Source organism: Coregonus clupeaformis, chromosome 7 (assembly GCF_020615455.1).
Source record: "Coregonus clupeaformis isolate EN_2021a chromosome 7, ASM2061545v1, whole genome shotgun sequence".
Taxonomy (NCBI): Eukaryota; Metazoa; Chordata; class Actinopteri; order Salmoniformes; family Salmonidae; genus Coregonus; species Coregonus clupeaformis.
Genome location: NC_059198.1, coordinates 24,390,006 through 24,407,999, shown reverse-complemented (window position 1 = coordinate 24,407,999; position 17,994 = coordinate 24,390,006). Strand labels below are relative to the sequence as shown.

At 48.5% G+C, this 17,994-nt stretch overlaps 1 protein-coding gene across 3 annotated transcripts in view; it reads right to left on the bottom strand.

Moving 5' to 3' along the window:
- LOC121569424 (paralemmin-2) overlaps positions 1 to 17,994 on the bottom strand; it is a 49,493-nt gene that overhangs the window by 5,080 nt on the left and 26,419 nt on the right. The window contains exons 1-5 of one of the 3 annotated variants that reach the window (XM_041880369.2): positions 11,357 to 11,390; positions 10,287 to 10,338; positions 9,186 to 9,266; positions 7,015 to 7,094; positions 6,636 to 6,714 (exon numbers count right to left, since the gene is read on the bottom strand). In XM_041880369.2, coding sequence (XP_041736303.2) covers positions 6,636 to 6,714; positions 7,015 to 7,094; positions 9,186 to 9,266; positions 10,287 to 10,331 — 285 coding nt within the window. In that variant the 5' untranslated portion in view covers positions 10,332 to 10,338; positions 11,357 to 11,390. Of the gene's footprint in view, positions 1 to 6,635; positions 6,715 to 7,014; positions 7,095 to 9,185; positions 9,267 to 10,286; positions 10,339 to 11,356; positions 11,391 to 17,994 lie in introns of those variants that run through there. The other 2 variants (XM_041880368.2, XM_041880370.2) reach the window with 2 other exon arrangements.

Here is a 17,994-nt window from a genome sequence, read left to right as displayed (position 1 = left end):
TTGGTTTTGTCTGGATTATGTACACCTGTTGTCGTTTAGCGTCATTAGTGTCCTATAAGTTCTCGTTGTGTTTGTCAGGTGTTGTGTGTGATTGTTTTCGCTGTCGTGTTGGTGCGCTACTATTTACAGTGCGCTATTGTAGCTTGCCTCCTTTGTGTAGGAGAGTATTTTTCGCACATGTTTAGTGCGCCCTTTTGTTTACGCCTGTGTGCGCATTTTCTCGCCTCCGGGCTGTTGGATCGTGTTTTGAGTGTGCATTACTAAAGTATTTTGGACTTATCTTCTGCGTCCTGCGCCTGATTCCCACACCACACCCACCTACAGCACCCACTGACAGAATCACACACCATTCAGAATGGAATCAGCAGGAGCCGCAGCAGCACAGGAGACTTTGGAGGATCGGGTCCGGGAGCAGAATGACCAGATCCTTCGGATCGGGACCGCCCTGCAGGATGTTATTAACACACTTCAACGCTGGGAGACCCGAGGGAAAGTCGTTTTGACTGAGCCTCTGTGTCCTGCGCCTGACTCCTACACCACATCCACATCAGCTATTGTGACAGAATCACACACCAATACCATGGAGTCAGCAGGAGCAGCGGCGGCGACCGAGTCGCTGGAGGATCGGGTCAGCTGCCAGGAGGCCAGGATCCAGCAACTCGGCTCCGCCATGCAAGAGGTGATGAACACCCTGCGCCGATGGGAAAGAGGAGGCGTGCCCACACCTCCTCATACCTTACCACCACCATCGGCCAGCCCCACCAGACCAGCTACGGAGTCCAGTGGGATTCGGCTCTCGCTCCCGAGGGCGTATGATAGCACCGCAGCCGGGTGTCAGGGGTTCCTCCTTCAGGTGGAACTCTACCTGGCCACCATACACCCGGCGCCCTCGGGATACGAGAGCGTTTCCGCCCTCATCTCCTGTCTCTCCGGCAAGGCGTTGGAGTGGGCAAACGCCGAATGGAGGGGAATAGACGCCGCCACCATCAGCTACGCAGAGTTCTCCCGCCGCTTCAGGGCTGTGTTCGATCACCCTCCTGAGGGTAAAGCGGCGGGGGAGCGTCTGTTCCACCTCCGACAGGGGAAGAGGAGCGCACAGGAGTTCGCCCTGGATTTCCGGACTCTAGCGGCGGATGCGGGGTGGAATGAGAGGGCCCTCATCGACCACTATCGGTGTAGCCTACGTGAGGACGTTCGACGAGAGCTGGCCTGCAGGGACACCACTCTATCCTTCGACCAGCTGGTGGACATGTCCATCCGTCTGGATACCCTGCTGGCCACCCGCGGGACGTCCCGAGTTGGGGCCGCCCATTCCATCCCCCAGCATCTCCGAGCCTAGCCCTATGGAGCTCGGGGTGCTGGCGCTAGAGAGAGGAGGAGAGAGAGCCCGAGGGGGGGCCGTCCCTGCACCAACTGTGGCCGTGGAGGACACACTGCGGCTAGGTGCTGGGGAGGGTCTCCAGGGGGTCGGGGCAACAGGTCACGCACTGGAGAGTCATTCCAGGTGATTAGGCGCCCACTCACCCAGAGCTCTCTGTTGTTCACTTGTGTATACCTGTGGTATTTCCTCAGGTTGCATCTCATTCCCAGCATAAGGCGCTAGTCGATTCAGGCGCAGCTGGGAACTTTATTGATCGGAAATGTTGTATTAAGTTAGGGATTCCCCTCCTGCCCGTTGATGCACCCTTCCCTGTCCATGCCCTAGATAGCCGCCCGTTGGGATCTGGGTTGATTAGGGAGGTCACAGCGCCACTAAAGATGAAGACGCAGGGGGGTCATGAGGAGATCATTCAGTTGTACCTGATCGACTCTCCTGCGTATCCCGTGGTGCTGGGGCTTCCTTGGTTAATCACCCATGACCCCACCATTTCGTGGCAACAGAGGGCTCTCAAGGAGTGGTCTGACCAGTGTGTTGGGCGATGTTTAGGTGTTTCCGTTGGGGCGACCACGGTGGAGAGTCCGAACCAAGTGCCCGCAATGCACATTCCCCCTGAGTATGAGGATTTGGCACTCGTGTTCAGCAAGACGAGGGCGACGCGATTGCCACATCATAGACGGGGAGATTGTGCGATAAATCTCCAGACAGGTGCGGCACTCCCGCGGAGCCATGTGTATCCTCTGTCTCAAGAGGAGACGGCGGCTATGGAGACATACATAGCTGAGTCCCTGAGACAAGGATACATACGGTCCTCCACTTCCCCTGCGTCCTCGAGTTTCTGTTTTGTGAAGAAGAAGGATGGAGGGTTGCGCCCGTGTATTGATTACCGTAGTCTCAATCAGATCACTGTTAAATACAGTTACCCTCTTCCTCTGATTGCGACTATGACTGAATCATTACGCGGAGCGCGTTTCTTCACAAAACTGGACCTCAGGAGCGCCTACAACTTGGTGCGCATTAGGGAGGGAGATGAATGGAAGACAGCATTTAGTACCACCTCGGGTCATTATGAGTATCTCGTCATGCCATACGGGTTAATGAATGCTCCTTCGGTCTTCCAATCCTTTGTGGACGAGATCTTCCAGGACCTGCATGGGCAGGGTGTGGTAGTGTACATTGACGACATCTTAGTGTACTCTTCTACACGAGCCGAGCATGTAGCCCTGGTGCGCCGAGTGTTGGGTAGGCTGTTGGAGCATGACTTGTACGTCAAGGCAGAGAAATTTCTGTTTTTCCAGGAGTCCATCTCCTTCTTGGGTCATCGGTTGTCCGCATCAGGGGTGAAGATGGAGGTTGACCGTGTGTCAGCCGTGCATAATTGGCAGACTCCAACCACCGTTAAAGAGGTGCAGCGGTTTTGGGGTTTTGCTAATTACTACCGGAGGTTTATCCGGGGTTTTGGACAGGTAGCAGCTCCCATCACTTCCCTGTTGAAGGGGGGCCCGGTGCGTTTGCAGTGGTCGGCTGAAGCGGACAGGGCGTTTGGTAAACTGAAGGACCTGTTCACTTGGCTCCGGTGCTGGCGCATCCGGACCCCGCTTACCGTTCCAGGTAGAGGTGGACGCGTCAGAGGCCGGTATTGGGGCAGTGCTGTCGCAACGCTCAGGCACGCCTCCTAAGCTCCGTCCCTGCGCTTTTTATTCTAAGAAGCTCAGCCCGGCGGAACGGAATTATGACGTAGGGGGACAGGGAGCTGTTAGCCGTGGTTCAAGCTCTAAAGGTGTGGAGGCATTGGCTTGAGGGGGCTCAACACCCTTTTCTCATTCTGACTGATCACCGTAACCTGGAGTACATCCGGGCAGCTAGGAGATTGAACCCTCGTCAGGCTAGGTGGAACATGTTTCTGACCCGGTTCGTGTTTAAGATAACCTACATCCCAGGGTCCCAGAACGGTAAGGCAGACGCCCTGTCCAGGCGGTATGACACAGAGGAGAGGTCCATTGAGCCCACTCCCATACTGCCGGAGTCTTGTCTGGTGACACCGGTGGTATGGGAGGTCGATGCGGAAATTGAGCGGGCGTTACGCACCGACCCTACTCCCCCAGAGTGTCCAGTGGGTCGGACGTACGTGCCGCTCGAGGTCCACGATCGTCTAATTTATTGGGCTCATACGTCACCCTCCTCTGGACATCCGGGTATTGGCCGGACAGTGCACTGCCTTAGTGTTAAGTACTGGTGGCCAACATTGGCTAGGGACGTGAGGGTTTATGTCTCCTCCTGCTCGGTGTGCGCACAGTGTAAGGCGCCTAGACACCTGCCCAGGGGGAAGTTACAACCCCTGCCCGTTCCACAACGGCCGTGGTCTCACCTCTCGGTGGACTTTGTAACGGACCTTCCCCCCTCTCAGGGGAATACCACTATTCTGGTCGTTGTGGATCGGTTCTCTAAGGCCTGTCGTCTCATCCCAATGCCGGGTCTCCCTACTGCCCTACAGACTGCTGAGGCTTTGTTTACCCACGTCTTCCGGCACTACGGGGTTCCCGAGGATATAGTGTCTGATCGGGGTCCCCAATTCACCTCTAGAGTCTGGAGGGCGTTCATGGAACGTTTGGGGGTCTCGGTTTGCCTTACCTCGGGGTTCCACCCTGAGAATTATTATTATTATTATTAGAGTAATGGGCAGGTGGAGAGAGTGAACCAGGATGTGGGTAGGTTTCTGAGATCATATTGCCAGGGCCGGCAGGAGGAGTGGTCGGGGTATATCCCCTGGGCAGAGATGGCTCAGAACTCTCTTCGCCACTCCTCTACTAACCTGACCCCTTTCCAGTGTGTGTTAGGGTATCAGCCGGTTCTGGCACCATGGCATCAGAGCCAGATCGAGGCTCCTGCGGTGGATGAGTGGTTTCGGCGCTCGGAGGAGACGTGGAACGCTGCACACGTCCATCTGCAGCGGGCCATCCGTCGGCAGAAGGCGAGCGCCGATCTCCACCGCAGTGAGGGTCCAGTATACGCACCTGGAGATCGAGTCTGGCTCTCGACTCGAAACCTGCCCCTTCGCCTGCCCTGCCGGAAGCTGGGTCGGCGGTTTGTGAGGCCATTTAAAGTCCCGAGGAGACTGAACGAGGTATGCTACAAGTTACAACTGCCTAATGATTATCACATTAACCCCTCGTTCCATGTGTCTCTCCTCAGGCCGGTGGTAGCTGGTCCACTCCAGGACAGTGAGATAAGAGAGACTCCCCCGCCCCCACTGGACATCGAGGGGGCTCCGGCGTACTCAGTCCGGTCCATCGTGGATTCGAGACGTCGGATGGGGGGTCTACAATATCTCGTGGAGTGGGAGGGGTACGGTCCGGAGGAACGGTGCTGGGTGCCTAGGAGGGACGTTTTAGATCCATCCCTCCTGACTGAGTTCCACCGTAGTCATCCTACGCGCCCTGCTCCACGTCCTCCTGGCCGTCCCCGAGGCCGGGGTCAGCGCACGGCTGGAGCCGCGCGTCAAAGGGGGGGTACTGTCACGAATTCCGCCAAGACTGCTCCTCCTCCTTGTTCGGGCAGGCTTCGGCGTTCGTCATCCCCGGAGTACTAGCTGCTACCGCTTGATGTTCTCTATGTTTGTTTGGTTTTGTCTTGTTGGTGCACCTGTTTCGTCTTATGTATTGATTATGTCACCTATAAGTTTCCTTTAGTTTTGTTTGCAGTTGTGTGTGATTGTCCGCCTGTCCGTTGGTGTCCCTGTACGTTCTTATTGTGGAACGAGTATTTTACGCACTGTGTTGCGTAATCGTTTTGCCTCCTGTGTTTTCAAGGCCGTTTGATTTTATTCTCTATTCAGTCTGAGTAAAGTCGTTTTGACTGAGCCTCTGTGTCCTGCGCCTGACTCCTACACCGCATCCACATCAGCTATTGTGACATATATATCACGGAAGCAAGGCATATGAACTAACAGCTTATAGAGCAAACAACGCAATTATCACAACACATACGTTTTAATATGACATTTTTCTGGCTTGGCTTCCCCAGGGATTTTACCCACGCACCGCTACTGGTGGAATGCTTTTGACCCCTTTTAGTCTATGCCCGACGAATTGAGGATGTTCTGATGTTCCTAATGTTTTGTACACTCAGTGTATGTTCTCCTGTAGAGTTCACAGTTGGTACGGGGTCAATGTCCTGTCAGTCAATAGATAGACACCCTTTAGGGCTCCCCTAATGTGTAGGGCTATAATGTCACTAAATGTCAAAGAGTTAAGAGTTTTCCATAGGGTAGCGTACTACATACACTCCAACTAACAGGGGATTGGCACTTGCAACTTAATGTGGTTTGATTTCCAAAGGGAGGCAAAAACAAATCTGTTGAAAAGGTCATAACTGTATGACCAAGTGGATACTTTACTATAGAGAAGAGTGGTGTCTGCTGAATATTAATTCTCTGTTGAACTGCTGTAGATGTTATTTATATTACACAGTTTCAAACGGAATTAACTGTTATTGATGTTAAAACATTGAGACTATTGAGTTAAACAGACCATTGGGGTAAAAAAAAGGATACTGAACAAAAATATAAACACAACATGCAATAATTTCAAAAGATTTTACTGAGTTACAGTTCATAGAAGGAAATCCGTCAATTGAAATAAAGTAATTAGGCCCTAATCTATGGATTTCCCAAATGGGGCCCACCCACTTCGGAGCCAGGTCCACCCACTGGGGAGCCAGGCCCAGCCAATCAGAATGAGTTTTTCCTCACAAAAGGGCTTTATTACAGACATAAATACTCCTCAAATACTCCTCAGACGATCCTGCAGGTGACGAGTCGGATGTGGAGGTCCTGGACTGGCGTGGTTACGCGTGGTCTGCGGTTGTGAGGCCGGTTGAATGTACTACCAAATTCTCTAAAACGATGATGGAGGCGGCTTATGATGAAATGAACATTCAATTATCCGGCAACAGCTCTGGTGGACATTCTTGCAGTCAGCATACCAATTGTATGCTCCCTCAAAACTTGAGGCATCTGTGGCATTGTGTTGTGTGACAAAACTGCACATTTTAGAGTGGCCTTTTCTTGTCCCCAGCACAAGGTGCACCTGTGAGAAATGCTCACTTTCTATGTTGCGTTTACATTTTTGTTCAGTATATATTGGGGAAAATCTGATAAGCTATTTAATATGGAACAGAGTTATTTTAGTTGATTTGAGTATATTAGAAATCATATTGAACTTCAGGTTCTCAGAATTTCTCTGCTTTCTCCACTTGCCTGGCTGTGGTTCTGGGCATTGGTGACTGTGTAGCTTGTGGATTCAATGACCTCCACTATATCCTCTTCAGTTGGCAACCTAATACACATACATACACACAATGATGACCTTAACACCCCATGACACATGAAACCAACACATTAACATACAAACTCATTCACACATACAATTCATACATGCAGAGACATGACTACAGTTCAGGGGAGGGTACGTATCAAATGCTTTATGTAAGAGATATATAAACATCTGAGCATATTAACTCCCTCAGCCAACAGGCATGGGTAGTGATAGCTTGTGTGTGTGTGTGTGTGTGTGTGTGTGTGTGTGTGTGTGTGTGTGTGTGTGGGTGTGGGTGTGGGTGTGCCGTGGGTGTCTCACTCCTCTGTGTAGTCCTCAGCACTGCGTTCAGGGGCAGGCTGAGGGTTCTCACTCAGCCACTGGTCTCTCAAGGACTTCCGCTGTGAGGAGAGATATGGAGAGAGAGAGGGATGGAGAGAGAGTGAGTGAGAGGGATGGAGAGAGAGAGAGAGGGATGGAGAGAGAGAGAGCGAGAGAGACGGATGGAGAGAGGGAGAGGGATGGAGAGAGGGAGAGAGAGGGATGAGAGAGAGAGGGTGAGCGAGAGGGATGGAGAGAGAGTGAGAGGGATGGAGAGAGAGAGAGGGATGGAGAGAGAGAGAGGGTTGGTGACTATGACTAGGGTCTGCTGTGTCCTGTGCCGTTAGCATATGCATGGAACGGCCTACGCTCTGAGCCATATCTCGCAGCATGCAGCTCCCCCACCTGCCAGCTCATCCTTTCAAAACAAGCCTATTCTCCCAAATTCCCCATAGCAGAAAAAGCAAAAAACAACAAAAGCCTTCTGTCTCTATGAATACTGAAACGGTCATCCAGTATGCAGTAACCAAAACAAACAGCCGCTAGGTACAGAGCTCTGGCTGCCATTTTGGATCACCAGCAAGATGAGTGAGGCCAAGAGCCTGGTGTTGTCTGTCTGAGAGGGAGAAATTGCCCCCAACTCCGGCTCCCTCACAGGGAGGGCTCAGAGAGCCACACATCCTCGATCCTGGGTGAAGGCTTGATCACAAGGGGTCTGATTGAGACTGACAATAATCAACCTGACCATGTACATTTTGAGAGTGTTTGTAAATGGACCAACCTGCATTGGCTGCGACTCAGTGAGTTCCCTTTCAACCTTTGAAGTAGAAACCTTCCAGAGCCCAGAGGTACAGTAAAGGAGTGACTTTAAGGAGGGGTCCTCCTGTCATTCCAACTCGGGTATGACAACACCAAGCCGAGGGGTGAACATAGTCCTACCTGGCTCCAAGCCTCATCAATTAGCCATACAACGACGTGGGAAGTGTGAGAGGAAGCAGTGCCACAACAACAGACAGACAGTGGTGACAATGACACAACAGTATATTGGAGTGGTGGTGACACTAAGTGGGCCTTGTTCACAACTATTTGCCAGGACAAAAACCTTTTGGATGGAACTTATGTGACCGCTCCATGCGGGCTAGTCTCTTACTGTGCTCAGGGTCAGCTAATAATGTAAGACAGGAGGGGAAGTGAGCTGTGAATACCGAGTGGCGCAGTGGTCTAAGGCACTGCATCGCAGTGCTAGCTGTGCCACTAAAGATCCTGGTTCGAGTCCAGGCTCTGTCGCAGCCGGCCGCGACCGGGAGACCCATGGGCGGTGCACAATTGGTCCAGCATCGTCCAAGGTAGGGGAGGGTTTGGCCGGCAGGGATGTGGGTTCGTTTCCCACGGGGGGGCCAGTATAAAAAACAACAACAAAAAAAACATGTATGCATTCACTAACTGTAAGTCGCTCTGGATAAGAGCGTCTGCTAAATGACAAAAAAATTTAAAATGTAAATGCCATAACTGCTGGGCAAGTGGGAACAAGAGACTGTTCTCACACTTCACACTGAGGAGGAAGAAGGAAGCCCCGTGGCTTCAGACAACTCTCATTCCTCTGCCATGTGTATGTCTGGTGCCACCAGCACAGCACACATCCTCAGGCAAACCCAGTAATGTAGAGTAGACTGTTTGTGTGGGCGGCTGCCTGAGTGTTATGTGTTGATGGAGCGGTTCTAGCCACTCCACCACTGATCAGACGTGAAGAAGTTAATGGGATCAGTGCTGGTGGTCCCAGTGGAGGAGAGAGTTACTGACAAAGATCAACACAATGCACAGTTCTCTCTCTCTCACTCCCTTCCTCTTTCTCTACAACCACCTCATCATTTCAGTTTCTCTCTTTTCATGTGATTTCTCTCAGTTACAGAGGTCATGGTAAGATTATGAGCAGAAGAGAGGTGAACAGGAAGAAGGAAGAAAATACTGTTTTAGAGGAATAGAGTGGAGCTCAACAGTATGCCTCAGGACGCCTCATGGTGTTGGGGATGTTGTCTGGTGGTGTTATGGAGCTAATTGTGTTGATCATCACACAGGAGGGCTCCACCCTGGGCATGTGAACCAGCTGCCAGCCATGTGGCTCCCTGGCAACAGGACAACAGGGAAGCACAGACAGACAGATCCAGACAGACCTTGCGCTGGGCCTGCATCAGCCACTCCTCCTCCATCTCTCTCCTTGCTTTCTCGTCCTCCTGCTGCTTACGTCGCTTGTCCTGGTGAAGGGAGAAGAAGAGAAAGAGAGTGACAAAGCTGTGACAGTAGATTACAGTGACAAGCCCCTTAGTCATATCTGCTGTTGACCTGTGGAACAGCTGGTTCTTTAAGGTCAAAGTGCAGAGAAACGGAGATGAAGGGGCAAGGCTAGGAGCACGTGGGCATGCCAGCACTCCATCTTCATGAGCTAGTCTGACAGTAACACACATATCACACATCCTGCACATTCATGCTTCGTAAGGAGGAGCGGCTCACTCCCATACATTAGCACCAATCCAGGCATGAGACCGGAAACCACCACTACTATCCCTTTGGAATTGTCAAATAGTTTCCCCGACATCCCTCCTTTCAACAGCAACTGCAATTAGATTATGCTAAACAGAAGGGCTAATTTAGATCAGAATTTAAACGATTTTGGTCTAACCTAATTCAGTAAGAACTGTGTTGGGGCATAACATGTGGGAGTTGGCTAGACCCCACTGCATCAAAGAAAGACAGGATAAAGCATGGAGAGAAGGCATGGTGTGTGTGTATGTGTGTGTGTGTGTGTGTGTGTGTGTGTGTGTGTGTGTGTGTGTGTGTGTGTGTGTATTTCTACTGTCTCCTAATGCTCAAGGTCCCTGTAGTGTTTAACCCTGCTGATGAGGTCAATAGTGGCCCTGAAGCAAACGCCATGCAGCACAACCCAACTGAATTATTCAAACACATGGACAGACCTGGGGGAGAGCAGGCATGTGACGTGTATGTATATGTGTGGATGTACAGGGCTGGGGCAAATATCCATCATATAAGCATAATGTATAGTAAATGTCAATGTGCTCTGTGTGTGTGTTGTATGCCTAATGTTAGAATGCCTTTAATTGTGTTGACTTCTGCAGAATGTGAGGTTAAAAAAGGGTAACTATTTACAGATCACTGACTTGATGCAGAGTAAATGTCTCACTGCTCTGACCATTGTTGTGCGTCTTTATTTAAGTTCAAATAAATTCATAAGGTGGAACTAAAGCCCTGAGACTCACCGCTATAGCCTGCACTCTCTGCTGGTACTTCTCTGCCTCGTCCATGTTGGGTCTACAACACAAGAACACAGAGGAGAGTTATAGTTACTTTACTCCTACTGTAGCAGTCCAGAAAACTGCTCATCTGAGCAAATCATATAAATTAAACTCAATTATTAAAAGTTATTCCACACATATTTGGCGAAACCGCAGAACTGATTTGCAATTTCCCTAGCTGTGCGACAGTGGATGAGAGAGTGTGATGTGATGCCAGCTCCTAGATCAGTCATATATCAAAGCAGTGCAGAGGCTTATCATGGAGAGACTGCTACACTACTGTATTCTGCCATGTACTGAGTCCTTTGGGTGTTGTCCTGTCATATTATTATACACCTTCCACAGAGGTGACCGGAAAACTGCCTGTTTGCAATATCTGCACTAGAGATGATTACTACATAATACTACATAATTCTTATTTAATTATTTTCTAAAACCCTAAGTAAGAGAGCAGAGAGGAACTGGGAGATGGGAGAGCACATAACAGCCTTTGATGCTGAGTTGCTGAGCTCCCAACAGTAATAAGGCTGACTGAAATTAAAGGAATGATTGATTCCTGGAGCAGCAACCTCACACACAGGGATAAGGTGTAGGAGGAGAGGGAGTAACACAGAGGCTGTGGATAGGACTATGGATCAGTAAGAGTGGGAGGGCAGAGCTGGTCTCAGAAGATGTATTAGCTTCACACTTTGCCTTTCCCCATCTGTTTTTACTCCAGTCCTATGTTATCATCATCAACTGTAAATACAACGCTGTAAACCAACCTGTCACAGCTTTGATCACTGACATGACACTGGTCCAGAGTGTATTACAGAGTGTACAACAGAGTGTACAACAGTACAGAGTGTACTACACTACAGAGTATTACTACAGAGTGTACTACAGAGTGTATTATAGAGTGTACTACAGTATCTCATCCTGTCATCTCTTTAAACACACTTAAAGTGTTGACATAAAAAGAGCTGGAAGATGCCCTTTGAGTTAAACTCCAACAACCTTCAGAACGGCTGCATACGCACACACACACTACTCACATCAAAGCTCACTCTGGGAGATGGCTGCTTGTTTGAAGTTGCAGATGTGATAAGCAATTAGAGATCTATAATGATTTACAGCCAATGACAGCCATTTCATGGGAGAAGAAGAGATTATACAGTATTATAATGGTTATAATTCAACCTCAGATATTGACCTTATATCTGTCAATGAACAGATATTCTATACACATGATTGGTATAAATAGCCTACTATGGAGAATGGTATTCAAGAGGCACGGGTGACTATATTTTAAGTACAGTTCTGTCCAACTCAGATTGATACTATATAGCATAAGTGGTTAACATTTACATTTTAGCAGACACTCTTATCCAGAGCGACTTACAGTTAGTGAATACATTTTTTTTTTTATACTGACCGCCGTGGGAATCAAACCCACAACCCTGGCGTTGCAAACACCATGCTCTATCAACTGAGCTACATCCCTGCCGGCCATTCCCTCCCCTACCCTAGACCAATTGTGCGCCGTCCATGAGTCTCCCGGTCGCAGCCGGCTGCAACAGAGCCTGGATTCGAACCAGGATCTCTAGTGGCACAGTTAGCACTGCGATGCAGTGCCTTAGACCACTGCGCCACTCAGGAGAACAGGATTGAGGATGGTTGTATGGTGTCTGAGGGCTGCACAGCTACAGTGTGATATAGCCATAGTCAGCCACACAGGGCTATTGTTAGTCCCAGGTGGGCGTTGTAGTGAGGGTGACGGACGGCTCTAGAGGGAGTGTTGGTAGAGGTTTGTGTTGACGGCAGGGCTGTGATGGAGACGGAGGGGGCTGTGACATCTCACACCCAACACGGGGTCATTAGTGGGCATTGTCACGGTGATGGAGTGCCACAGGCAGAGGTTCATTAGAAGAAGCACAAGGGCGCTGCCAACCTGGGGGACTCTCCTTGTCCAGATGATGGACACCTCACACACTGCCAACCGCCAGCCAGCCCAGAGCCCCCCCAGGACTCCCCAGCCTTTCTGTGTCTGTCTGGGTCCGACTGGCTGCTGCTGCTACCCTGGAGAGAGGATACCACTTTGTGTGTACAGTCTGGAGGTGAATGAGATGAGCTATGGTTTGGGAGGGGGTGTGTTGTTGCTTTGGCAGTCGAGCTGCTGTTCCTAGACACCATTTGTCACATGGTATTCTCGTGGGAATCGGCAAATGTGATGTGTGCTGCTTATCATATGAGCCCACAAACCTTAGCAGAGAGAGCGAGAGAGAGAGAGCGAGAGAAAGATATTTCCTGGGAAGACGTCAGGGGACCGGACCTTCCAGTGAGCTTCCCAGGGTTTCTGCTTAACTTAGAGGAGAAATGACTAGGGCCAAAGGGACAGAAACTCTCCATGCATCAAATGTCCCTGTACACTGTACTGTAACTCAGCCCTTTGAGAGACCTGTCCTGAAAGAGAGAGCTAGAGGAAAGAGAAACACCTGGGTCCTCTGTGATCTTCTCTGGACTGAGGGGAAAACACAATGTACTTCCGACAGCTACAAATCGAGCACTTAAGCCAGAGTCCCTGCAACCCTTTTCCTCTGAGTGGAGTCTTGGAGCGGGACCAAAATGGAATGTAAGCACAGATACTGAGGCTGGCGTGTGGATGTCCCTCACCTGTACCCACTCTGTCACTGAGCCATCATTCTCTCTCTCTCTCTCTCTCTCTCTCTCTCTCTCTCTCTCTCTCTCTCTCTCTCTTTCTCTCTCATCCATCCGTCAGCAGAGAGAGGAGTGCTCTCACGGAACATGGAGTGCCCACTCATGCTGATCTGATTTCTCTCCAGCTGTGGGTGAGATCCAAGGACGGAGTGAGTGTGTTGTGTGTGTGTGTTGTGTGTGTGTGTGTCACATTGAGTGTCTCTCAGGGGGACACAGATAGTATGTGCAGAAAGGTGGGGGGGTGTAAATAGGTGGGTGATGTGTGTGTGGGAGAGAGATAGATCTGACCTGGGTTTCTCAACCCCAATCAACTGCAAGACGTATGACAGTCAGTGCCTTATCTTCTGCAAGGGGGTTGGAAATGACATGTCTCCTCTGTCTTTTCCGCTTAAGGCACGGCTCACTGAATGTGACTGTGAGACTCCGTGAGCGTGGAGGGGGGAGGAACACTGGGAGATATTTACACCAGTAGCACAGCAGGAGGCACATACTGTTGCCTGACACCATACAGTACAGTATGCATTACTGATACATTCAGAAATAGTTGTGTACAAGAAGGAAAGGCTTTACACATTCAGTATTACTGTAATCACTATGCTGTATGAACAATACTCAAGAGGAGCACTGCCCATATGTTTGGAATGGTGGGTGGAAATGTAGGGGAAAAGGCAACATGCAGATGTTGCTCCTCCATAGGGAACCCAGTTTCTCAGGATAACCTCACCCTGGAATCCTAACTATGTGGACGAGGCTGTAATGGATCTCTCCCTGGAGCTCCCCATGGACTCACTGTTGGAGAGACCAGACCAGCCCAGTGATGGAGGTCATATGTTCTCCACGATTTCTGGTATACATTAAGTTTTTCCTGACTGTGTGATCTGACCAGGAAAGACTAGGCCTTAGTTGTGATTATAACTAGGGCCCAGATTTGTTCTGGCCAGGTCCCATGATCTGGAAAAACTCCTGGCCCTAAATGCATTGTAATACAATTGTTAGTGTAAAAACAAGAAATGGCCAATCTGGTCTGGCCACTGTGGTCTTCATGGCACATCCAGTCCACAGAGTGAGACAAACTCAGACCCTGCCACTTAGCCATATTCTACATGGGGGAGAGAGTCAGCCACAGTCCAGTGAGAAAGCGATTATCTTTCCCAGAAACCAGTCATGTACAAAAGATAGGCTGCTCCACTCCCTAATGTATAATTCAGCACTAGGAAGGCATTCTCTCTGTCCTCCGGAATCGACAAGGTTTTTAAAGTTACTTTCTGCGTTGTTTTCCAAGTCCTCCTCTACTTCCCGTTGCTGAAAGCATGGATTCAATTGTTTATACTTTTGGTTTTCAATCAATTGCAAGTGCTTTAAGTCGTTGTGGGTGTGCATGTCTGCATGCATTTGTTTGTTTGTGTGTATCTGTGTACGTGTGTGTGTTTGGTAGATTGAGTGCTGAAAGGATAAGGAGCCGTAAAAGTGACAGAATATGAGTGGAATCAGAAGTATTTGATTTGAAAGCCACAGAAGTATAACTCACAGAACATTCTCCCCCAAAAGCAAAAGCAGGTCTGGAGGAGGAAGCTCACAGCCCTGTGACTGATGTGACGGTGGGAACACTGGAGATGTGAGAACAGTATAAACTCCCAGTGAGATTCTGGAGGTTATCATGAAGCCACACATCTCTCCTGCAAAGTCACAGTTGTAGTTATATTACTAGCTAAAATTTTCATTCACATCCAAAACATCTCTAAATGGAATGTAAGGCAGGGATCAGGGAGATAATTGGCCTTGGCAGAGGTGTTAACGAAGTAACAATATTCATACACCAGTAAATATGGGATTTCCTGAACTCTGTAAACAACGCCACCATTTTCAGGAACAGAGGTGCAGCTAACATTCAAGTACAATGAAGTCAGCTAGAGAATACAGTAAGTTCCATTGGAATCACTGTTGTCCAGACATACTGTAGACTGTGTTACTGTACTAGGCTGAGTCAGGACAGGAGAGCCCCAACCCTCCTCAGCCTGGCACAGGATGGGCTGCTTGGAGCCAGGACTTACAGGACTGGTAGGCTTTACTCAGCTGATAGCACACAGCTTAGCAGGGGAGACTGACTCACATTAATGGTCTCTCTGTCAGGAACTTCCACCTGGGACACATGCATGCACACACACACACACATACACACACACCACAATGAAGCTCCTGCCATGTTGAGGCCAGATTGCAGGACGTGTCTGTTGCCTACCAAGTGTTTGCGTTGTCATTATGGGTTACTTCATCATTGGGTTCAATCACCATCAGAGCTGTGCTTGCGGGCACAGATGGTTCCTGTGGGCTATGTTTGTTTGTCTGAGCCTCTCTGTCAACGTCTCTAATTAGAATAAGGACATACAGTATGCTGCTTCCCAACAGGGAGTAAGATGCAGCAATACACTCCATTTAACCTTTCACTTCACAAGAGCTCACACAGGAGCTCCGCCTATCACGTGCACATGCACGTGCGCACACACACACACGTACAAACGCACATGCACACGCACACACACACACACACTAACAGACACTCACTAACACACACACTTCACCAACTTTCCCTGGCACACATGCTTGGATGGAAATGCTCTCTCACTTCTTTACATTTTTACATTTTATCCAGAGCGACTTACAGTTAGTGAGTGTATACATTTTTCATACAGGCCCTTAACAGTTTTCCTAGAAAGAGTACTGCACTGTGTGCCGTTTAAATGCCTGTGTGCCGTTTAAATGTGTGCCGTTTATACTGAACAAAAATATAAACGCAACATGTAAAGTGTTGGTCCCATGTTTCATGCGCCGAAATAAAATATTTTCCATATGCAGAAAAAGCTTATTTATCTCAAATTTTGTGCACAAATTTGTTCACATCCCTGTTATTGAGCATTTCTCCTTTCGCAAAAGAATCCATCCACCTGACAGGTGTGGCATATCAAGAAGCTGATTAAACAGCATGATCATTACACAGGTGAACCTTGTGCTGGGGACAATAAAATGCCACTCTAAAATGTGCAGTTTTGTCACACAACACAATGCCACAGATGTCTCAAGTTTGAGGGAGCGTGCAATTGGCATGCTGACTGCAGAAATGTCCACCAGAGCTGTTGCCAGAGAATTGAATGTTAATTTCTCTACCATAAGCCACCTCCAAAGTCATTTCAGAGAATTTGGCAGTACGTCCAACCGGCCTCACAACCGCAGACCACTTGTATGGCGTCGTGTGGGCGAACAGACTGCCCCATTGTGGCGGTGGGCCCCATGTTGCAAGGATCTGTACACAATTCCTGGAAGCTGAACATTTCCCAGTTCTTTCATGGCCTGCATACCAGACATGTCACCCATTGAGCATGTTTGGGATGCTCTGGATCGACGTGTACGACAGCGTGTTCCAGTCCCCATCAATATCCAGCAACTTCACAAAGCCATTTAAGAGTTGTGGGACAATATTCCACAGGCCACAATCAACAGCCTGATCAACTCTATGCAAAGGAGATGTGTTGCCCTGCAAATGGTGGTCACACCCGATACTGACTAGTTTTCTGATCCCCGCCCCAACTTTTTTTTAAAGGTATTTGTGACCAACAGATGCATATCTGTATTCCCAGTCATGTGAAATCCATAGATTAGGGCCTAATTTATTTATTTCAATTGACTTATTTTCTTATATGAACTGTAATTCAATAAAATCTTTGAAATTGTTGCATGTTGTGTTTATATTTTTGTTCAGTATAAATGCCTGTCCTATTGTCATTGGATAAAATAATAATATACCATTTAGCAGACACTTTTATCCAAAGCGACTTACAGTCATGCGTGCATACATTTTATTTAATTTTTTTGTGTATGGGTGGTCCCGGGGATCGAACCCACTACCTTGGCGTTAGAAGCACCGTGCTCTACCAGCTGAGCTACAGAGGACTTTAACAGTTTATGCTCAACACAGTGTTGTTAAGTGTTGAGCATAAACTGTTAAAGTATTCAGTTACTATGTGATCCAAACTCAGGTATTCCCAAACCTTTTTGGCCCGCGACCCATTTTGATATCAAAAATGTTTTGTGACCACACCATGTAAAAAAAGTGATGTAATCAACAGCCAATGTATACTTTTTTATTATTTTGGGGCTATGACAGTCTATTACAAATCAGTCTGCCGGTACTTTTGACAGTATTTAAATCTGAAGGAATTATGGCTTGAAGTAAATGAAATGCATCAGAAAGGTATTGGGAAGTTCAGAAGATCAGGGCCTGGTCTTGTCTACTCTGTTCTAATGAGTCATGTGCAGCTTGTGGGCAGGTAGAGGGAAACAGCTTTCAGTCTTTCAGTGATGTCATAATATTTTGTAGCTTAAACCATTCAAAAGATAGAGCCACATTTGTAGGAAGAAAACTGAAACCACTCTGTTAATTACAACCGTATTTAGTGGCTACTGGAGGCTACTGATGTAAACCCAGATCTATGAACCAAGCACAATTTGTAATGTTTATTTCAGAGTTTCTCTCGCGACCCTAGTTTGGGAAAAGCTGTCCTAACTGCTGTGTATTGTGATGTCACGAGAGGCTACACAGCTTTCAGCGGGATTGCTCAAGTAGTGCAAGGAGACCAGGTTCAACCAAAAGAAGGATTTTATTAAAGGTCTTGGGAAACTAACGAAAGTATAACACAACTCTGTTCTCTGGTGGCTCTTTAAGGGTTAACAGTTCAGGGATGTCTCTTCCACATCCAAAATCATAACTCTCCCTCGCTCAAATAACTTTTCCCCAGTCTTACTGTATTCCCCGTTGCAGCTAGTGGCCAACCCAGCAAAACGTCCTTCCAAAATCCCCACACGTATTTCCACAGGTGCATACAGTGGGGAAAAAAAGTATTTAGTCAGCCACCAATTGTGCAAGTTCTCCCACTTAAAAAGATGAGAGAGGCCTGTAATTTTTATCATAGGTACACGTCAA